At 43.1% G+C, this 23,473-nt stretch overlaps 1 protein-coding gene and 1 pseudogene across 2 annotated transcripts; both read left to right on the top strand.

Moving 5' to 3' along the window:
* The first annotated feature begins 599 nt into the window (after positions 1-599).
* LOC143715304 (NACHT, LRR and PYD domains-containing protein 3-like) lies at positions 600-19,383 on the top strand (annotated as a pseudogene). The gene is made up of 9 exons (XR_013195712.1): positions 600-670; positions 1,103-1,189; positions 1,656-1,742; positions 1,978-2,085; positions 2,281-4,089; positions 6,431-6,601; positions 16,660-16,830; positions 17,719-17,897; positions 19,029-19,383. The product of XR_013195712.1 is annotated as an NACHT, LRR and PYD domains-containing protein 3-like (transcript).
* Positions 7,030-15,997, top strand: LOC143715720 (uncharacterized). The gene is made up of 4 exons (XM_077207467.1): positions 7,030-7,036; positions 8,623-8,732; positions 9,033-9,614; positions 15,557-15,997. Exons 1-4 carry the CDS (start codon positions 7,030-7,032, stop codon positions 15,995-15,997), a joined length of 1,140 nt encoding a protein of 379 aa, XP_077063582.1.
* Positions 19,384-23,473: the final 4,090 nt, after the last annotated feature.

The raw sequence follows: 23,473 nt of genomic DNA, 5'->3' as shown, positions 1-23,473 counted from the left end.
CGCAATACGAAGTGAACGTTCGAAAGGGAACTACTCGGTTACTCACGTAACCTCAGTTCCCTGATTTAGGGAACTAGTATTGCGTATCCAGCCGCACTATAGTAACATGGCAAGTTGTCGCTTCAGTCGTTAAACCTGCTATAATGGCGAATTCGGGGACTATTATAGACTGCGGTCACGCCCCCTTGGCGGGCTCTGAGGTGTATGACGCAGAGTGATCTCATTGGTCGCACATCAGAGGCGCCCGCGCCATTGGATGTGCAGTTGCTGCAGTGCAGCCTATGAGCGAGCCAGACGCTCATGTTCTAGGTGTGCAGCTGCAAATGCGCTTTACATAAACGCTTCAGTAAATCAAGGAAAAGGAGTTTCCCCACTGCGTATAGCTACGCAATACTCGTTCCCTAACTCAGGGAACTGAGGTTACGTGAGTAACTGAGTAGTTTTGTCTGTGGTGTTTTTCCTTTTGTGTAATATACGAGTTTGCTAACATGTGTTTGATTGAACGCCGTGTCACAGGATCCTGTTTCTCTGACTCTCAGCATCCTTTCAGCTGAATAAGTGTTTGTCATTTCCATCCAGAATCAGTTTTGGACATACTGTTTCAATTGTTCAGCTTCATCATGGATGACAAACAAACATCCAGAGATGAAGAATTTTCTCAAGGATGCAGGTACTTAGAATAAACACTTTAAACACAACCTATAATCGACAGAATTGGAAGTCTTCCAAAAACATATTTATTTATTTGTTTATTTGTTTGTGTTTGTGTGTGTGTGTGTGAGAGAGAGAGAGAGAGAGGGGAGAGAGAGAGAGAGAGAGAGAGAGAGAGAGAGAGAGAGAGAGAGAGAGAGAGAGAGAGAATTGTAATAAACATAATAAGACCAGAGCTCAGACATGTCATATTTATATTATGATGTTTTATATACAAGGTGTTCATGTTTTTATAGATATTAGGCAGAGAGACACATCTATAAAAGCACTCAGTGCACCTTTTATGGTTTTTGTTTCAACTGTAAATAAAAAGATCTCAAGTGTTTTTTTTTAATAAACTAATAGTAATACAGTAATTCAAAGGATTCACTTTAATCTCTCTCTGGTATAGTTCAGTTCATCAGAAGATATCAGAACCAGAGCCCAGCTGTGTGTCTATGAGGAGTGACAAGTCTATGGGTGTGCCACTACATTTCAGGTATAACATTTATTTATATTAAATTTAAATTATTCAGTTATTAACAACAAGCAGTCTGGTCAGCGAAATTACTGCAAACAGATATTGACCATAAAGTAAATTACAGTTGTGACCTTCAGAAAGTGCATTGTTAATAAGTTCATTAACTGTTGTCGAAATTATTAAGTTAATATCAGAGTGTCTGATTCCTGATTAATTCCTGGTATAATTCCTTAAATCTGTTCTCTTACAGTGACATTTCAGCAGAAGAGATCAGAACCCTAGCTCAAATGTGTGTCATATTTATATTACGATGCTTTAAATAGGTATTCATGTTATTATGGCATTCATATTAGATATTAGGCTGAGAGACATAAAATTGCTTAGTTCGGTACAGGTTTTGTATCAACATGGTGTAAATGTAAATATCATAAGTTTTTAATGATAAATGAATAATATGAAGCCCTTTCATTTCTCTTTGTTATAGTTCATTTCATCAGAAGAGATCAGAACCAGAGCCCAGCTGTGTGTCTATGAGGAGTGACAAGTCTATGGATTGGCCACTACATTTCAGGTTTAACATTGCTTTATATTAAATTTAAATTATTGAGCAACAATCTGTATGGCCATCAAAATGGCAGCAAGCAGATATTGACCACAAAGTAAAATATTGTTGGTTTGTTTGTTTGTTATGGTTGTGACCTTTAGCAAATGTGTTGCTAATAAGTTCATTAACAACTGTTGGCAAAATGATTAAGATAATATCAGAGTGTCAGATTCCCTATTCTCTGATTTGCATGATGTTTCAGGTCAGTCCCTCCACCGAGAACAGCCGTGACAAAACCCCTCTGTAAGAAGTATGACCACTCCATGAATCAACTACAGGACTTTAATGAAAGCAGGTATTGTGCTGTCAGGTAAATTTTAGGGCATTTTATTGTTGATTTTGTTGCAGTGGATTATCACACTATTATCAAATACATTATTAATAACTGACACATTTCATGAACCCAATTATATTCTTAGTGTCTCATAATACATAAAACAAGACATTTTGCTCTGCACATTTACATGTTTAGCTCATGTAATGATGTGGTATTCTTATTTTATAGACATAAAGACCTCAACAAGTTTAGATCAAATCTGATGAAGAAGTTTCAGTATCTGTTTGAAGGAACAGCAAAGCAGGGAAACCCAACACTCCTGAATGAGATCTACACAGAGCTCTACATCACAGAGAGTGAGAGTGGAGAGATCAATAATGAACATGAGGTGAGACAGATTGAGACACAACCCAGGAGAGCAGCAACAGAGGACACACCGGTCAAATGCAATGACATCTTTAGACCTTTACCTGGACAAGACAAACCCATCAGAACTGTGCTGACAAAGGGAATTGCTGGCATTGGAAAAACAGTCTCTTGCAGAAATTCATCCTGGACTGGGCTGAAGAGAAAGAGAATCAGGACGTCCAGCTCATATTTCCACTTCCTTTCAGAGAGTTGAATCTGATGATGGACAAAACACTCAGTCTTGCAGATCTTCTCCATGTCTTTTTCCCTGAATAAAAAAGAAATGGAAATATCCAGTGACAAATATAAAGTGTTGTTTATCTTTGATGGTCTGGACGAGTGTCGTCTGTCTCTGGATTTCCAGCGCAATGTGAGGTTGTGTGATGTAAGTGAATCAGCCTCAGTGGACGTGCTGTTGACGAACCTCATTACGGGGAATCTGCTTCCCTCTGCTCTCATCTGGATCACCTCCAGACCAGCAGCAGCCGATCTCGTCCCGTCCGAGTGTGTCCATCGAGTGACTAAGGTACGAGGCTTCAATGATCCACAGAAGGAGGAATACTTTAGGAAGAGAATCAGTGATCAGAGTCTGGCAATGCAATCATCACACACCTGAAGTCATCAAGGAGCCTCTACATCATGTGCCACATCCCAGTGTTCTGCTGGATCTCAGCCACTGTTCTGGAGAAGATGCTGAGCGAAGCAGAGACTGGAGAGATTCCCAAGACTCTCACTCAAATGTAAACACACTTCCTGATCCTTCAGACCAACATCAAACATCAGAAGGACTATGAGAAGAACGTGACGGATGAAGACCTGATCCTCAAACTGGGGAAAGTGGCTTTTCAGCAGCTTGTGAAAGGCAATGTGATCTTCTATGAGGAAGACCTGAGAGAGTGTGGCATTGATGTGACAGAAGCATCAGTGTACTCGGGAAGGTGCACTCAGATCTTCAGAGAGGAGTTTGGCTGGTATCAGGGGAAAGTCTTCTCCTTTGTTCATCTGAGTGTTCAGGAACATCTAGCGGCTCTATATGTGCATCTCTACTATATAAACAACAACATAAATGATTTGGTTTGACCAAATCACCAAACAGAGTTTGCAGTCTAAAGTTAAGGACTTGTTTCAGCTCATGTTTAAACATGTTTCATTATCTGCTCTGCATCAGAAAGCTGTGAATGAGGCTCTACAGAGTAAAAATGGACATCTGGACCTTTTCCTGAGGTTTCTTCTGGGTCTGTCAGTGGAGTCTCATCAGATTCTCCTACAAAGACTAATGAAACAGACAAGAAGCAGCTCTGGCAGAAATGAGGAAACAGTTGAGTACATTAAGATGAAGATCAAGACCATTGACTTCCCAGAGAAATCCATCAATCTGTTCCACTGTCTGAATTAACTGGCTGATCATTCACTTGTGGAGGAAATGCAACAGTCTCTGAAATCTGGAAGAATAAAGGACACCAAACTCGCTTCATCTCAGTGGTCAGCTGTAGTCTTTGTGTTGTTGACATCAGAGGAGAAGCTGGATGAGTTTGATATTAATGATTTTGTTGGAAGAGAAAATAAAACTGAAAAACTAAAGGTTCTTCAGAAGCTGCTTCCTGTGATTAAAGAATCCAGATCAGTTCAGTAAGTATCAATCAGAACAATCAGTTGAATGTTATAACATTAGGAAAATAAAAGCTCTGAATTCTTCAGTGCTGCAGATGTTGTCTAGAGTTTAGTGGTCAGATTTTGATGCGTTTCCTAAACCGTGACAATGTAAAATTCCTTCAGACATCCAAACAAATTCAGAAAATTTGTATATGAATAAATAATTCAGGTTTAGTAATTGCACATAAAGAAGGAATTTAAATATTTAAAATATTTAAAGTAAATGACAAAAGAAATTAAGACCAAACAAACAACTGGAGAGACAGCTCATTTACTCTCAAGTAGCTCAAATCTCCTAAAAAAACCATTTGATATAGGGTTAACATAGCAGAGTCATTCATTTAAATTTTACTATCAAATTAATGGAAAATTAAAATATATACTTGATATTTAGTGTAAGGCCTGCCCAATCGGTCTAATGACAGTTTCCAATAAGCAGGTGAAGGTTTCTGCGCATTATTGTCTCCAAAAAAGAAAAAGGCTTAATTGATGATTGTTAATCAACCCATTATTAGCCTCTACAGTCTAAGTATACATTTATAAAAGCCAATGTGTTAGACGGAGCTCTAAAACTTCAGTTGGCGTGCTAATATGCTCCACAAAACTGAGCATTAGTCCGTTAATAACCTGACCAAGACACACTAATGGCGCTTTTCCACTGTATGGTACGGTTCGGTTCGGTACGGTACGCTTTGGCGCTTTTCCACTGCATGGTACAGTACGGTACGGCTCACTTCGGCTCGCTTTAAATAGTACCACCTCTGTTGAGGTTCCAAGCGTACCGTACCGATAGTAAAATGTGACGTGAAAACACTGCAGATCACTGATTGGTCAGACAGACAGAATCGTCACTACCAGCGTCATTGTATTTGCGAGACATCAAACCCGCTGGATTTAAATAGCCAGTAACAGCCACCGCTGTAGCTCCTGTTTTAAAACTACTTGCTTGAAGAAAAAAAACTTCCAAAAAAGAAATGGCTGAATCGTGGTCAGTGGACTAGAAGTGCATTGCCGAGTAGCAGATGAACTATAACGATCAGTCATAATCCCACCCACTTTGAAGCGGTACTAACTGCAGTGGAAAAGCAACCGAGCTAAAGCGAACTGAGCCGTGCCGCGCCGAGTCGTACCACGCAGTGGAAAAGCGAAGCGAGCCGAACCGTGCCACGCCGAACCGTACTGAGCCGTAGTGTCTCGTTCCCTTCTCAGGGAACAAGGGTTACAGTCATAACCGGAGAGATTCTCTTTCGAGGGAACTCGCACTGCGTCGTGCCTTGGCGGACGCGAGCCTGACCATCATCGCCAAAGATGGCCAAATGGGAACGCAGCACCTGGTTCGGAAAAGTGAACACATCTGATGTGTGTCCCCATCCGTGAGATATCTAGGACAGGGGTGCACACATCTCTTGAACCGCTGACTCACCATTGCTTTATATATATGATATTTATATATTATATATATATATATATATATATATATTGTGCTTGTGACAGACTGCACCAAATATGACAGACAACAACAGAGAGCGCTTGCTGAAAAACAGAAAGGTAACGCTGTTGTGTGCCGTTTGTAGCTTCCCTTTATGCCGTCACACGTTACGTCATGACACAACACCAATCACGATTGGCTTAGTTTCATTCATACTTCAGAGGCGCTACGCTGGGGGACGTTCCCCAAAGTCTATTACGACACAGTGCGAGTTCCCTGGAAAGAGAATGCCGTTTTCTTGTTGTAGTGTTAACTGTGAAACCGGAGGTATTTAGAAAAACAATATGCGTCACATGTTTAGTCATGTGACGCATATTGTACCAATAGATATTCATGTTTATACTGGTATTGTGCCTGTTATGTGCTATTCACTTGCACACTGTTGCTAAAATATTCTACATTGCAGAATCTTCATTTCACAGTCCTGCAAAAATGACCGAATTTTCTCACATTTGCTGTCCTGCAGCAAAATATGAGAGCAGTTGCGTTTTAGACTAAACATATGGTGACTGAGTGCGACCTGGACGTGAACGCTGAGATATTTTGCTAGATAAATTGATTCTGTCAGAAGAATTACGCGATAAATTTATTAATTATTTTTCCATGTCAGTGAGCTTTTGTAAGGTTTTACGCATGCGCAGTAAGGTTAATTTAATGTTTTCAGCCGCTTTTCAAAAGTTTCTCATCCACAATGAAATGTCTGAAAAACGCCTGAAAACGCTAGTGTGGACAGAGAGCATTTTTAAAAGAAAACGCCGCTTTCAAATGTATCCAGATTAATGTAGACATAGCCTAAGAGAGTGAAGAGTGTGTTTTTGTTCTCTACAGGTTGTGGGATTGTGGTGTCACAGATGAAGGTTTTGCTGCTCTGACTTAAGCTCTGAGATCAAACCCCGAACACCTGAGAGAACTGAATCTGTCATTTAATAAAATAGGAAAATCAGTGAATCTGCTGTCTGGTGTACTACAGAATCCTCACTGTAAACTGGAGAAACTGAGGTAAGATCATATTTAACTCTCACACAAGAATCACAATGTAAAGTATATTTGAAGTGTTCAGCCTCTTTCTGCTGCTGTGAGTTCAGATTTTTGAGCTGTAAATGATTGAACACATGAGCTGATCCTCAGTAACATGAAACTGCAGAACTGAGAGTCACACTGAAATACACACTTTCACACACAATCAACATTTCAGTCTCTTGACTTTAAACACTCAAGCTAAACTGTCAGACCTGAGAAACGAAGAACATGCTGGATTCATTCTTAATGTTAATTATGTTCATCTTTCTGCATTGACACTTTCTAAAATGTTTTTAAATGTGGTCCCCGGTTCCGGGCTGACCTAATCTATGCAGCCTAATAATCATTTAACTGATTTGAATAATAGAAATGTACTGTATGTGTACATACAATAATGTTCTATATGAATGGCAGGTAAAAGAGATTCGTTTTTAGTCTAGATTTAAACTGACAGAGTGTGTCTGCTTCCCGGACAATGTTAGGAAGATTGTTCCAAAGTTTAGGTGCTAAATAAGAGAAGGATCTACAGTCGGCAGTCGATTTTGATATTCTAGGTATTCTCAACTGGCCAGAATTTTAAGATCGCAGTAGACATGAAGGACTATAATGCGTTAACAGCTCGCTCATGTACTGGGGAGCTAAACCATTTAGTGCTTTATAAGTAATCACCAATATTTTAAAAATGGTTCTGGTAAGAACTCTAGCTGCTGCGTTTTGGACCAGTTGTAGTTTGTTTATTAAGTGTGCAGGGCAAACACCCATAATAGCTATACAATAATCTAGCCTTGATGTCATTAACGTATGAACTAACTGTTACGCATTTGTCATTGAGAGCATATGAAGTAATTTAGATATATTTTTAAGATGGTAGAATGCAGTTTTAGAAATGATAGAAACGTGGCTTTCAAATGAACTATTGGTATCAATGAGCACACCCAGGTTCCTAACTGACGACGAAGACTTGACAGAGCAGCCATCAATTGTTAGACAGTATTCTGGGTTAATACGTGCAGAGGTTTTTTGCCCAATAATTAGAAACTCTGGTTTTTCAGAATTAAATTGTAGGAAATTACTAGGCCTAGTCACCCAAATGTTCATATCAGCTATGCATTCCGTTAATTTTGTGAATTGGTGTGTTTCGTAGGGGCGCGAAGAAATATAGAGCTGAGTATCATCAGCCTAACAGTGAAAACTAATGCCTATGCTTCCTAATGATATCTCCTAAGGGTAGCATGTGTCACCTGGGTGACGAAGGCAGGCGGAACCTTTAATCACGGCCGGGTTTCTGAGGGGAGGGATTTCCGGTGTGGGACCCGGAAGACTCCAGTTCCGGAAACTCCGGGCAGAGACGGAGAATTATTAGTAAAAGATTCGAAACAGGTGCGGGAGAAGACGAACGTGATAGCGATTGGGACACGTTGTCAGTTGGGAAGGATAAAAGGATATCTCGTCTTCAACTAAGTAAAAAAAGGAGAGGGAGAGGCTGCGGGTGCTCGGGCGAATCTGGGGATGTGGAGAACCTTGGTGGATGAGAGATAAGTACTGTTGAAGTTTGGATTGTGATATGAGAAATCTTTTGGAGGATGTGATAAGAAGATAAGTGCTGTCGATGTTTGGATTGTGATATGAGAAATCTGTTGGAGGATGTGATGAGACTTCATGATGTGTAAAACTGTCTTTTTGGAGGAAGTTTGAACATACCACGCTCATCGGAAGAAGTCAAAGAGATTGTAGTGATGAGCAGTGGACTAGATCCCCCGTCTACGCCCTAGTTTGTGAGTAACGTGACTTTGCAGTGTTGTTCATTAATATAATCACGTGTTCGGATTTGTGCGGGTTACTGTGGAACCCGAGTGGAAGTGTAATGCAGTGACATTGGGGAAGCGGTCCTGGCTGTGCAGACATCGTCCGCATCTCATCGGATTGAGGCCGATGGAGGAAGCCATCTAGTGGTGAAACTCTCCTTTTCTCCTCTTTAATTTCTATGTGGGATTGTGAAGTACCAGTTATACTGTTGATTCCTCACCTTTCCTCTCTGTCTGCCTGGGCCCTGAGAAGAGAGCCAGCTTCGCTGTTGATTCCTTACTCCTCTCCGTCCATCCCGAATCCTGTGAGTAGAGCCAGTTATACTGTAGAATCCTCACCTTTCCTATCTGTCTGCCTGGGCCCTGAGAAGAGAGCCAGTTTCGCTGTTGATTCCTTACTCCTCTCCGTCCATCCGAATCCTGTGAGTAGAGCCAGTTATACTGTTGAATCCTCACCTTTTCTCTCTGTCTGCCTGAGCCCTGAGAAGAGAGCCAGCTTCGCTGTTGATGCCTTACTCCTCTCTGTCCATCCGAATCCTGTGAAGAGAGCCGGTGATACTGTTGAATCCTCACCTTTTCTCTCTGTTGGCCTGAGCCCTGAATAGAGAGCCAGCTTCGCTGTTGATTCTTTACTCCTCTCTGTCCATTCGAATCCTGTGAAGAGGGCCAGCTATACTGTTGAATCCTCACCTGTGCTGTCTGTCTGCTTGAGCCTTGAGAAGAGGGCCAGCTCCGCTGTTGATTCCTTACTCCTCTCTGTCCATCCGAATCCTGTGAAGAGAGCTAGTTATACTGTTGATTCCTCACCTTTCCTCTCTGTCTGCCTGGGCCCTGAGAAGAGAGCCAGCTTCGCTGTTGATTCCTTACTCCTCTCCGTCCATTCGAATCCTGTGAGTAGAGCCAGTTATACTGTTGAATCCTCACCTTTTCTCTATGTCTGCCTGAGCCCTGAGAAGAGAGCCAGCTTCGCTGTTGATTCTTTACTCCTCTCTGTCCATTCGAATCTTGTGAAGAGGGCCACCTATACTGTTGAATCCTCACCTGTGCTGTCTGCCTGCCTGAGCCCTGAGAAGAGAGCCAGCTATACTGTGGAATCCGCACCTTTGCTCTCTGCCTGCCTGAGCCCTGAGAAGAGAGCCAGCTATACTGTTGAATCCTCACCCTTGCTCTCTGTCTGCTTGAGCCATGTGAAGAGAGGCAGCTCCGCTGTTGATTCCTTACTCCTCTCCGTCCATCTGAATCCTGTGAAGAGAGCCAGATTTTCTAAATTGCTGTTGCCTCTGTGTCCTCTGTGGTGTTGGCTCCTCGCGGTGGTACGTGAGTCGGGGGTGGGAACGGCCGGTCATCTGGCGTTCATCCTCCTCGACCCGTGACAAGTGGCGTAGTCGGCAGGGTTAGGCCTCCGTGAGTTGAAGCGGCCACAAGTTCACTATGGCAGACGAAGAGGTATTGGCCGTAAGACCACAAGTCATGCCCGTGTTTATGGGAGCTCCTTGGGCCCAGCGTTATGGAGGACCAGGATCAGAACTACATCTCCAGGACTGGAGGATGCAAACGGAATATCTGGCTAGCCTCCAGGGGCTGAGTGATGCACAGAAGACGCAGTTTGTTCTGGTATCCCTGGAGGGAGAAGCAAAGAAGGAAGTTCTAGCTGCACCCAGCACTGCACGAGCCACTGCCAAGGCCATTTTTGACTTTTTGGCGGAACTGTATGGGGATACTAACCCCGTGGCCGCCCTCCGGGCTCAGTTTTTCAATTTTCGACAAGGTCCTAGGCAAGCCTTACGGGCCTATGCTTTGAGGCTGTGTGAGCAGTTCGTTCAATTGAAAGGACGACCAGATCATGGTGTGGGGGATGGAGATTCCTTATTGCGAGATCAGTTTGTTTTGGGGCTCCGAGACGGGCCCATTCAACAGAGTATAAAGCTCCAGCTCCGCCGAGACCCAGCATTGACTTTTGAGGACCTCCGACAGGAGGCCTTGGCATTGGAGATGGATCAGGGCGAGGCAGCCGACCCACCGGTGTGAATGGCTGTTGGTGTAGCCCCCACTTCTCCAACCGTGGATTGGAAACAGAAGCTGCGGGCGGAGCTGTTGGAGGACGTTAAAGGACAGGTGGTTGAACTATCTAAGACCCTTTTGGAAGAACTGCGCCGGGGACAGCCCAGTGGCCGGGACCGATCATATTCCGAGGGGAGTCGAGAGCCCGGACTGCGTCCTGGACGACCAGCTAATCCGAGATTCCAGTGGGATGATCAGGACAGTTGTGGGGAATCAGGACATTACAGCCGTCAGTGTGGCTCCCGACGCAGTTCTCAGGGGGGTTTTTAGTTACGCCGGCCACTGTGGGACAAGTGGCCGGGACCCCCTTAAGTGACCCCCTTTCTATGCTATCCCCCGAGACGACTGGGTCGGACAATGCCCTACCGTGAAGATCCAGGTTAATGGGGTGGAGATTGAATGTTTAGTTGATACTGGTTCGCAAGTTACATTATTTTCCAAGAGCCTGTCCAGAGAACTCTTTAAGGACCGACGACTTCAGGGGGCGGAGGCCTCGCAACTTATACTGAGAGGAGCAAATGGGCTGGATATTCCATATACCAGTTATGTGGTCGTGGGTTTCCATGTTCAAGGGGTCCCCGTACGACAAAAAGGAGTTGTTATCGTTAGAGACCTCTGCCTGGGTTCGCATCGAGCGTTGCTCGGCATGAACGTCATTTTGGAATGTTGGGAAGAGCTGTTCCGGAACCGGTCGGCCCAGACCACCTCAGTTCCAGAGCGACAGGAATGGGAGCGTATTCTGACCGACTGCCGTAAGATTCAGGCAGCTAATCGCGAGGAGGATCGCGAAAGCATTGGACGTGTAATTTACCGACATGGCCTGTCATTTCCGGCGCGAAGTGAGGTGGTGATTTGGGCCAGGCTGCCTACAGGGTCTTATGGCTCGGATTACTGGGTCCTCCACGAACCACATTGGGATTGCCAGTCCATCGGAGTGGCCTGAGGGCTGGCTGGGGTCCATCGGGGCCGGGTCTCGGTGCAAGTACGGAACGTTAATCCCTATCCTGTCGTCCTTCGCCGTCATCAACGCCTGGTCCGAGTCACTGCGGTGTGTTCCCATCAGGTGAGGGAGGAGAGAGACGTTTGTTTCCGCCAAGTGAGCTCTGTGGTAGTGGAAGTGGCTGTTAGACCGGTTGAGCTGAGAAATGATCCCCAGAGAAGTGGAATACCGGACCATGTGGCAGGAGATTCCTTAAAAGGAGAGGGCCTGGAAGAGGAGCATCAACTCCAACTTCGAGACTTCTTGACGAAATGGCAACATGTATTCTCTACTCACGATGAGGACTATGGGTGTACAGGGATTGTTAAACATCAGATTCCCACAGGCGATGCGATACCAAGTAGAGAGCGGTATCGGCCGGTGCTCCCGACGCTTTATTTGGAGGTTCGCACCCTGCTGAAGGGGATGCTGGATGGAGGAATCATACGGGAGAGTAGTAGCCCTTGGGCGGCCCCAATTGTGCTAATGCGGAAAAAGACCGGTGCCTGGAGATTTTGTGTTGACTATCGGAAGCTGAATGACGTGACGAAGAAGGACGCATTCCCCTTGCCGCACATTGAGGATTCCTTCACTAGTCTGACTGGTACTCAACGTTAGATCTGGCCAGTGGGTACTGGCAGGTGCGGGTGGAAGAGAGGGATAGAGAGAAGACTGCCTTCACCACTCCATTTGGGCTCTTTGAGTGGGATCGGATGCCGTTTGGTCTGTGCAAGGTCCCTGCGACTTTCCAGAGGCTAATGCAGCGGTGCTTGGGAGGACAGTTAGTTGATTCGACCTTGGTCTACCTCGATGACGTCATAGTATTCTCGTCAGATTTCGTCTCCCATTTACTCCACCTGGAACGTGTGTTCCAGGCTATGGAAAAATATGGACTGAAGTTACGGCCGGATAAATCCCAGCTATTTAGGAGGGAGGTGCAGTTTCTGGGCCATCGGGTCAGTGCTGCAGGGGTGTCCCCCGACCCGGAGAAAGTGTCTGCCATCCAGGGCTGGGAGACGCTGAAAACTGTCCGGCAAGTAAGGTCTTTCCTGGGCTTCGTAGGATACTACCGACGTATCATCAAGGGTTTTTCGGGGATTGCCAAGCCCCTGAATTGGCTCCTCGAGGGTACCGGACGCTCCCGGCCCCGGGGATCTCCCTCCGTGAACTGGGACTCAGCGTGTGAATCGGCATTCCAATAACTCAAGCGGGAACTCCTGCAGGCCCCGATCCTGGCGTATGCCGATTTTACTCAGCCGTTCATTTTATATACTGACGCAAGTAATGCAGGGTTGGGAGCCGTACTTGCACAATGACAGCAGGGAGTTGAGAGAGTTATTGCATATGACAGCCGGAGTCTTCATCCAGCCGAGCGGAATGCCTACAACTACAGTTCTTTCAAAATAGAACTTCTGGCAATGAAGTGGGCGATGACGGAAAAATTCAAAGATTACTTATGGGAAGCGAAGGTGATGGTGGTGACCGACAACATCCCTTTGGTCCATCTACAGACAGCTAGATTGGGAGCGGTGGAGCAGCGTTGGGTGGCCCAGCTGGCCAATTACGATTACCAGCTTCAATATCGACCTGGTAGAGAGCACACTAATGCGGATGCACTGTCCCGACTCCCTGTGACTAAAGGGAGTGAGCAAACGGTATCCCCTACTTCTGAGCCGGAGGAAGGATTGTTGGTGGGGGTGGTGGAAGCCCCCGGAATTCGGTTGGATGGAGTGCCCACTGGCTGGGGGTGGGACCCAGGCCGGTGGAAAGAACTACAGCGGAGAGACGTTGATCAGGCGAGGGTGCATGCTTACCTGCAACAGGGTTCCATGCCTGGGGTGGAGGAGAGGCGGACTCAAACCGTGGCAGTAAGGAAACTCATGGGGCAGTGGAAGAAACTCAGCTTGAGAGAGGGGGTGATTTGTCGTTCTGTCCAAGAGCCGGTAACCCAGGAGGTGGTATACCAGGTGGTGGTGCCAAAAGAACAGCGTTTGGCCCTGCTGAAAGCTTACCACACGTACACAGGACATCAAGGACAGGAAAGGACATTATCCTTGTTAAGGAGGTATTTTCACTGGACTGGGATGGAGGCAACGGTCGGGGTGTTCGTTCAGAGCTGCCCTAGGTGTGTACTTTTTAAGACAAGGAAAGAGGCAAGAGCCCCCTTGGTCCCTATGTGCCCTAGAGCGCCTCTGCACATCGTGGGGATAGATTTCCTAACGCTGGGTCGGCCCACGGATCGGTACCAGAACATCTTGGTGGCAACTGATCTATTTACTAAGTATGCATGGACTATTCCTACTTCAGACCAAACAGCCGTTACCACTGCAGGTTTACTCTGGCGAGCCATTATCCAGCCCTTTGGGTGCCCCGAGACTCTTCACTCTGATCAGGGCCCGAACTTTGAATCCAGGGTCATACAAGAACTGAGCCGCCTTTATGGGTGTCGGAAGACTCGCACTACCTCGTATCACCCCCAAGGCAACGGGGGGTGCGAGAGGTTCAACCATACCCTGTTGGGGTTACTCTGGACCTTGGAAGCCGACCAACAGAATCAGTGGGCGGAATGCCTCCCGGCCCTAGTACAAGCCTATAACAACAGTGTGCACAGCACCACAGGCTATGCCCCGGCATTCTTGATGTTTGGGAGACATATGCGCTTACCGGTTGATCTGTTGCTGGGGACCAAGCCTACGGAGGGAGTTCAGAGTACGACGGAGTGAGTGGGTCGTCATTATCGGCAGCTCCATCACCCCCACCGCCGGGTTACGGACCATCTGAGCGCACCAGCGGCCAAAAATAAACGGTTGTATAATCGGACAGCTCGAGAAGCCCCCCTATTGCCCGGAGAGCGAGTGTTGGTGCGAGACAATCGACGCCCGGGAAAGGGCAAACTCAGCGACCGTTGGGAGACCGTACCGTATGTGGTGGAACGCCAACAAAAGCCTGATCTACCTGTGTATACTGTTCGCCCTTAAGGAAGGCTAGGCCCTGAGCGGGTACTCCACCGGAATTTGCTTCGACCTTGCCCAAATTATCTGGCCTCGATGGAAGAGGCCCCTGAACGGTCTATGACCCCAGCAGCCCCACCGGTGGGATGGGCCGTGGTCCCAAGAGGCCCCGAAGTCGAGGCGGCAAGAGCAGCTCCCTTATCACCACCCCGACGTTCCCAAAGGGACAACCAGGGGAGACCACCCCAGCGATACGGCGAGTGGGCCGAAGTTCCCCACTCCTAGGGACTAGTCCCGAATGGCAGGGGGGGGTATCACCGGGGTCACGAAGGCAGGCGGAACCTTTAATCACGGCCGGGTTTCTGAGGGGAGGGATATCCTGTGTGGGACCCGGAAGACTCCAGTTCCGGAAACTACGGGCAGAGACTGAGAACTATTAGTAAAAGATTCGAAACAGGTGCGGGAGAAGACGAACGTGATAGCGATTGGGACACGTTGTCAGTTTGGAGGGATAAAAGGATATCTCGTCTTCAACTAAGAAAAAAAAGGAGAGGGAGAGGCTGCTGGTGCTTGGGCAAATTTGGGGATGTGGAGAGGAGAACCGTGGTGGATGAGAGATAAGTGCTGTTGATGTTTGGATTGTGATATGAGAAATCTTTTGGAGGATGTGATAAGAAGATAAGTGCTGTCGATGTTTGGATTGTGATATGAGAAATCTGATGGAGGATGTGATGAGACTTCATGATGTGTAAAACTGTCTTTTTGGAGGAAGTTTGAATGTCCCACGCTCTTCGGAAGAAGTCAAAGAGATTGTAGTGATGTGCAGTGGACTAGATCCCCTGTCTACGCCCTAGTTTGTGAGTAACGAGACTTTGCAGTTTTTGTTCATTAATATAATCACGTGTGCGGATTTGTGTGGGTTATAGTGGAACACGAATGGAAGTGTAATGCAGTGACATCGGGGAAGCGGTCCTGGCTGTGGAGACACCGTCCGCATCTCATCGGATTGAGGCCGATGGAGGAAGCCATCTAGAGGTGAAACTCTCCTTTTCTCCTCTTTAATTTCTACGTGGGATTGTGAAGTACCAGTTATTCTGTTGATTCCTCACCTTTCCTCTCTGTCTGCCTGGGCTCTGAGAAGAGAGCCAGCTTTGTTGTTGATTCCTTACTCCTCTCTGTCCATCCGAATCCTGTGAAGAGAGCTAGTTATACTGTTGATTCCTCACCTTTCCTCTCTGTCTGCCTGGGCCCTGAGAAGAGAGCCAGCTTCGCTGTTGATTCCTTACTCCTCTCCGTCCATCCGAATCCTGTGAGTAGAGCCAGTTATACTGTTGAATCCTCACCTTTTCTCTCTGTCTGCCTGAGCCCTGAGAAGAGAGCCAGCTTCGCTGTTGATGCCTTACTCCTCTCTGTCCATTCGAATCTTGTGAAGAGGGCCAGCTATACTGTTGAATCCTCACCTGTGCTGTCTGCCTGCTTGAGCCTTGAGAAGAGAGCCAACTCCAATGCTGACTCCTTACTCCTCTCCGTCTATCCGGACCCTGTGAAGAGAGCCAGCTATACTGTTGAATCCTATTGAATAATTCTCTAGGATCAAGTTGTGTGTTTTTAATAAGAGGTTTAATAATAGCCAGCTTAATTTTTCGGTACATATCCTAATGACAAAGATGAATTAATGATATTAAGACGATCTATGACCTCTGGAAGCATCTCTTTAAATAGCTTAGTCGGTATAGGGTCTAACATACATGTTGTTGATTTAGATAATTTAACGAGTTTAGACAATTCTTTCTCTCCTATAGCAATGAATGAATACAATTTTTCTTCAGGGAGACTACAATGCACTGTATGATGCGATGCTGTAGTAGACGGTAATACTATCAATCTTGTAAGTAAAGAAGTTCATAAAGTCATTACTGCTGTGCAGTTTGGAAACGTCCGTTGATGGAGCTTTATTTCGTTAATTTAGCCACTGTTTCGAATAAATACCTAGGGTTGTGTTTGTTTTATTCTGAAAGTGTTGAAAAATAAGCTGATCTAGCAGTTTTTAAGGCATTTCTGTACAAATAAGAGATTATTGTTCCTGTTTGAATGATACAGATGTTTTATGATCGTTTTGTGACATTTTAGATCTCATTTTAAATTGTGCTTTAAGTTTAAACTTGCTCTTTAATAATGGATTCACTGCTAAACTGATCTGATCTTAACTGAGAGTGAAGAGTGTGCCATTGTTCTCTACAGGTTGTGGGATTGTGGCGTCACAGATGAAGGTTTTGCTGCTCTGACTTCAGCTCTGAGATCAAACCCTGAACACCTGAGAGAACTGGATCTGTCTTGGAATAAAATAGGAAAATCAGTGAATCTGCTGTCTGGTGTAATCCAGAATCCTCACTGTAAACTGGAGGAACTGTGGTAAGATCATATTTGACTCTCACTCATGAATCACAATGTAAAGTATATTTGTATAAATCTAATGATCCACAAACAAACAAAGTTTGAACTTTCTCTTTAACACCCTATTTTTCAAAACTACTGCCTTGATCAACACAAAATAGGTGTCATTTGAAAGATTAGAGTCTGAACTTGTACCCAATCTGATTAACTCCTAAGTAGTGCAGAGTTATTTGCTGATAAATAAAATAAACAGTTTTCATAATTTATAAAATACCCTTTTGTACTATCTACTGCAATGTGTCAAAAATATCATGAAACATGTACAGATCGTAGAAAATGGCATATTATTATTTACAGCAGATTCTTACAATTAAAATGAGGCCAAAATCAACATAATCCATTTACAAGATCACATGATCACAAGATATTCCTCATGGAGGAACAATTTTAAAAATGTCCATAAGGGGACGTCAAGGCCTGAACAAAAAGGCTATCTTGGTTTTGATTATTCACAAAATGTGATGTATAGGGACTTCACCAAAAACTGTTCCTCCTACCATATTTCCTTCCTGAGTTATTGCATGTCAAATGAGAAATATATGCAAAATCATAATAACAATTATATATATATATATATATTTGTCTTCTATTAGCAGTTTCTCAGCATGAGAATGTCCTAATGTCATTTATATTTTCAAAAAATTTGAAAAGTTTTCTAACAAACAATACCTACATTTTGACTCTCCTTGCTAAAATGTTGGAGTTATAAGCCTTTATTTTTGTATATGCCACTCAGAAAAAAACTATAAAAATGCCTTCAGGGCTTGAGGGGTTAATAATGGATTCATTGCTAAACTGATCTGATCTGAACTGAGAGAGTGAAGAGTGTGTCATTGTTCTCTACAGGTTGTGGAATTGTGGGGTCACAGATGAAGGTTGTGTTGCTCTGGCTTCAGCTCTGAGATCAAACCCTGATCACCTGAGAGTACTGGATCTGTCATTTAATAAACTAGTACAATCAGGAGTGAAGTTGCTCTCTGATCTGAAGGATGATCCATATTATAAATTGGAGACATTATACTATTGTGAGTATATTTTTATTTCAAGCCTTTAATTTGACCCAGTTTCAGTAACAGGTCCTGTAGGTAACTGGAGAATGTAAGATAATAATTCAGATAAACTTGACAAATTAGGAGACAATGGGCAAATTAACCGTTGTGTTGTGCCGCTTATATTTATCAGGCAGTAAAAACACCCGTACCTGCACCGAAAACAGCCTGTGGATGAGAGTATAAAAGAAGGACTGGTGGGACGATGTCCTGCTCCACTTCACAGATTATGAATGGAAGGAGAATTTTAGAATGACACGATTGTGTTGGGCATTCATGACACGTCATTCAGCAACTACATTAGGCTTTTTCGACTTGAACCGGCGCTGCACAGACCGATCGGTTTATGACATCAAAGTACCGCGAGAGTGATTAGAGAGCAGATCGACGGCTCCTTATGGTTTTGAATCGCTCTCGCAGTACTTTGAAGTCATCAACCTATCGGTCTATGTAGCGCCGGTTCAAGTCGAACACGCCTAATAGCTGCAGCTCTTAGGCGCTGTACGTCATTATGCCATTTCTACGTCATTGCACATGCACAGTAGCCTACTTTCCATGTTCGGTTTTCAAAATGTCTCATGTGTGTCTAAAAGTCCCTGTAAAGGCAAAATGAAGGATGTGGTCTGAGTTTGTCACACCACGGAAAAATGTGTTATTATTGTTGGTCATTCATGACACTTCATTCAACAACTACAACAGCTCATATGCGTCATACGTCATTTCTACGTCATTGCAAACGCACAGCACTTTCCAGTTTGGGTTTTCAATCTGATCAACTGTTTACATGTCCTCTTGATCGGATTAGAAAAGGAATAAAACACCCAATCCGATCGAAATTTCATTCCGATCAAGCTCATTTGATTAACGTTTACATGAAGGCTTTTCAGTCCAAGTTGTCAATCGGATTACTAACGGATTATTTGTTTGTGGTGTGTGTGTGTAAGCCTAAGTGATAAAGTGAGAGTTTACTGTTCATTTACTGTTTTAAATCTATTAGTTTTTCATTAATATCTTTGGCTGTAATATGAATATACATGATCTCCAGATGTGATGTGATAGCAGTAATGTCTCATACTCATTTGTGACTGTCTGTGTGTTTTATTGTAGGACTCTCAGTGTTTAGACGTCAGTCCAGTTTCCTCAGGATCAGCTGATGGTGAATAAGGAGCCGCTACAGAGACTGAAGACTCAAAAACACACAGCGATCACACTGACGTGTGTATGACTTCACACCAGTTTTTGTTTTATAGTAATGGCTCATGAAAATGAGTGCTGAAAATAGCAGCTTTGAATTGTTTCAAAAGTTCGACCCTACAGAAAAGATAAATGTTGTAAATCTTTCTACCAGCAGAAGGAGACAAAGATTATGCACATAATTTCACAGAACATTTATTTCTGTAAAATATTTTATTTATTTATTTTTGTGTATGACCAGCTATTAAAGTTTCCATCTAAATCTTCACATTCTTTTACTGGTTTATTTGTTCCCTCCTGCCTCTGAACACCATTAACTACCAGTTGTTATATGTTGACACTTATTCTTCTAGATGACAAGTATTTATAAAGCCAATAACAAAACGCAGCGATATGACAGACACTCTTGCTTAATTTCTTACTTTATATTCAAAGGAAAATAACTGCCTTCTGTCAAAGAAACAGGAATTATGAAATAAAATGAAATATTTTTAATGTCCATTTCATTTGCATGGAAATGTGTCTATCTCAGGACACTCAAGATCTGTATCTACCAGTTCAAGCACGTCTTTACTCGCATCAAAACTACTTAATTTCCTCAAAATATAGTCTCTGCATGACTTCTTATAGATACAGTCCATATTTAGATTTAAGTTCAAATTATTATCCAGATACAATCCAAGATATTTTAAAAAATCCGACCTTTCTAACAACTTGGCTATTAATATTATTGTATAACTTTATCTGTTCATCATTATAAAACTTTAACTTTTTATCATATAAAGCGATCGCATCTCTTCAGAAAGTTTGGACTAGGCCGCTCTATTCATATGGATTCGTTTTACGAAAGTAAAGTTTAAGTGGTAGTTTTGTGAACTGTTGGTCAGTGGAGGGACAGAAATCTCTCAGATTTTATAAAAATATCTGCATTTGTGTTTTGAACAAAAGTCTTACGGGTTTGGAACAACATGAGGGTGAGTAATTGATTTTTTTATTTTTCATTTTCATGTTTCACCCTTTAATATTATGATTAGCAGAGATGTGAATAAAAAGTTTTTCTTCTGATTGTATTGAAGGGGGTGGATTGGAATCCACTGCTGATTCAATGTATATGTAATAATTAAGGTATTAATCAATATTTTTCCTTCTAAATATCAATTGAGTTGAATGACTTCTCTAGAGATTTTACTTTGTTATAAAAGTTACCAGTGTGATTACTGAAATGTTCTTTTCATGTTTTCTTTAATGTCTGTATTTGATATCTGAATGCAGTGCTTGCTTATTTAACCCAGCTTCCAGAAATGAAATAGGGACTTGTTTTGTGTTTGAGAAAGGTCTTCAACGTGTTAAAATATATAGGGGTCATTGAAGCCAATAGTTTAAGGGACCATTTCTTTGTTAAAGCCTTACTTAGACTAAATTTTAGCTATCCTTGAGGGAAAAAACGCATTATCTTGATGTTTTGAGAGGACTCTCCTGTTTATAGTTAGAGCCTGACCAAATCCAACCTTGGAAAAGCTGTGTGTTGGTGTGTGCGTTAGTCTTCTTGGTTACAGGTTAAGGAACCACTGGCATTATTGGAGATTGACTGAGTTGTTGTTCTGGACATGCTGGCGCCCAGCAACCCAAATCTGCGACCTGGATGGTCATGACGTGCCTAACTTCAGCTGCATAATCGATGGAGATATGCTTCAGTCTATCTGTATATGTGTGGAAAATTACTGTGTTTATCTATTTCATAGCAATGACGTAGCTTAGACCTTGGAAATGGAAATGGAAAACTGCTGTGATCTTTGTAACTGTAAGCGGGGCGACCTACGAACTCCTGTGTGAGTCTTGAAGCTGACTTCTGCTGATGAAACTGCAAACTATCTTCAGTAAAACTTTTCTTAAATTTTTTTATAATTCTGACTCCGGGTCTTAATTCTTCATATCTGGTTCTGGGTCTTTGACTGTATACACCTTACAGTATAATTTCTGCAAATGAACTGAATCAGTTTTATAGTAGATTTGATACAGATGATCATAATGTGTCAATGAATAATGTGTGAAGCTTATATCAAAAAAATGGGACTCTAAACACTGACAGAGAGCGAGTTTGTAGCTATTCTTGTTGAGGGGGAAGGGGAAGGTCCTTAAAGGCTGTATGCATTAGCTAAAGACTGTTCTAAGAAGATTGTTTCAATAGTTTCTAGAAATACTGTGCCCTATTCATAGAATTTATACCAGTACCAAAAAAATACAGAATTATTAGCTCTAAAATGATTTTAGGCTAATTGCCCTGACTAGTATTCTGAGCAAATGTATAGAAAGGGTACTTGTATATCTCACACTTCTTGAGGACAGATAGACAGCGTCAGTTTATACAGAGAACAAAGGGGAACCGAGGACACAAAATTAACATTATTGAATATGGTCACTAAACACTAGATATGATGAAATGATGAATTAAGATGAATTAACGTAGTGTGATTGCGTAGTACTACGTCACACGTAGGCTCACTATTGGCCGACGCTGGTCGTGTGTGTGATGCGTGTGAAGTACAACACAGAAGCTTACGCTATTACACTTGTGAACTGACTCGAGGCCCACAGAGAAGGAAATTAATAGTTGAAATAAAGTCAGTTATTTTTTTTTTGCGCACAAAAAGTATTCTCGTCGCTCGATCAACTTAAGATTGAGCCACTGTAGTCACTTGGACTATTTTAACGATGTCTTGGAACAAGTTTCAATGCCTTAGAAGCCTATGGAGGAGTGATCCAGCTCTCAGATTTAATCAAAAAATATCTTAATTTGTGTTCCGAAGATGAACGAAGGTCTTACGGGGTTGAACAACATGAGGGTGAGTAAATACTGACAGAATTTTCATTTTTGGGTGAACTATCCCTTTAACTTCCTTGTAGGCGGGTACTCTATTGAAGTCTAAAACTATTGGATCTGCCCAGAGTCACTCTGGATCTGCCATAACCAATCGCTAACGTCATGACGTATGCGTTCGCCTCAGCCAACTTATTCACCACTAACGGAGCGAGCTGGAAAATCAAACTTTTCCAGAACCCCATGGGGAGGTTCTTGCTCCGGCCTTAACTTCTTGATATTCGGCAGCGTTGCCGCAACGGACCGAATGGCTTCGCTCGCATCTTTCTCTGCTCCCATTACTGAACTACAACTCAAACTTAAATAAAATAACGCACGACATCAACGTCATCGTTCCCAGCCACTCCCTCTGTTCGCTGATTGGCCCAGTAAAAAATTGATTCGAGAAAACCAAAGTCTACAGCACAATCCCAGACTAGTACTGAAGGAAAATGAAAATTGAGTGGAAGTACGTAGGAGGGCGGAGCCAGGCTAGAGTAAACCCATCTAATCTTTCAATCTTAGTTTTTTCTAAAACCGAACCTGACCACATCACCAGTGGATATTATGCTCTATGGAGAAGTGTTAGGTTTGACTGGCCAATCTGTTTTGAAAATCATGAATCGCTCATTGAGCACAGGCGTTATTCAATCCTGCTTTAAGCACACAGTGATTAGGCCATTTCCAAATCTAGATCCGTCTGATTTTAATAATTTTACCCAACATGCAGTATCTCCACAATGCCATTTTTGTCGAAAGTGTTGGATAAGATTGTCTTTCTTTAACTCTCTGCATTCTAAACAGACCACAATCTTCGAGATAAATTTCAGTCGGGTTTAGGGCCCATCATAGCACTGAAACCGCCCTCCTTAAATACCGCATGACAAATTATTTGACAACATTATTTATCTTTTTGTTCATTGTGTATTGTGTATTGGCTCTGTATTTATAAAAGCTGATTGAATCTTTTTAGAAGTAGGAATAGTAAATCATATACAACTATGAGAAATAAGCACACTTTTTGCTTTAATCCATTTAACAATCTAAAGTGATACACCAGGTTTTAACGCCTCAGTTAGATATTTTCTTCCCCAGTACTTCTGATGTTTGGCCTCCGATTGGTAAGGATATAAGATTTAATTTTGAAATAAGTTTAGATAAAAAATTCACGCAAGAAAAAAGTTTGACGCTGAGCGGTTCAGAGGATCCTCTGGTCTGTAACTGCCCTTCACTCGGGGTTTAAAGCTCTCATTTTGCTGCTATGGGCTCAGCCTGTAAAGAAATCTCTCAGATTTTTCTTGTTTGTTTATGATGCAACTTAAACTAAATGGACTTTTATAAACCACTCATTCTCGGTGTGGACAATATTGTGTAAGGACCTCTCTTTCAAAAACGTGTATACATTGTGCTTTTATACAGTAAATTATTTTTGTGGTGGTAGTTAGTACGTCAGTGGGTCAGTGGCAGCTGTTAGGATTCTGAGATATTTTGTGTTTGTATC

This window comes from Siphateles boraxobius, unplaced genomic scaffold, assembly GCF_051911475.1.
Source record: "Siphateles boraxobius isolate OS27281-9 unplaced genomic scaffold, OSU_SipBor_1 6, whole genome shotgun sequence".
NCBI classification, from domain to species: domain Eukaryota; kingdom Metazoa; phylum Chordata; class Actinopteri; order Cypriniformes; family Leuciscidae; genus Siphateles; species Siphateles boraxobius.
This window is presented reverse-complemented; position numbering and strand designations above follow the sequence as displayed.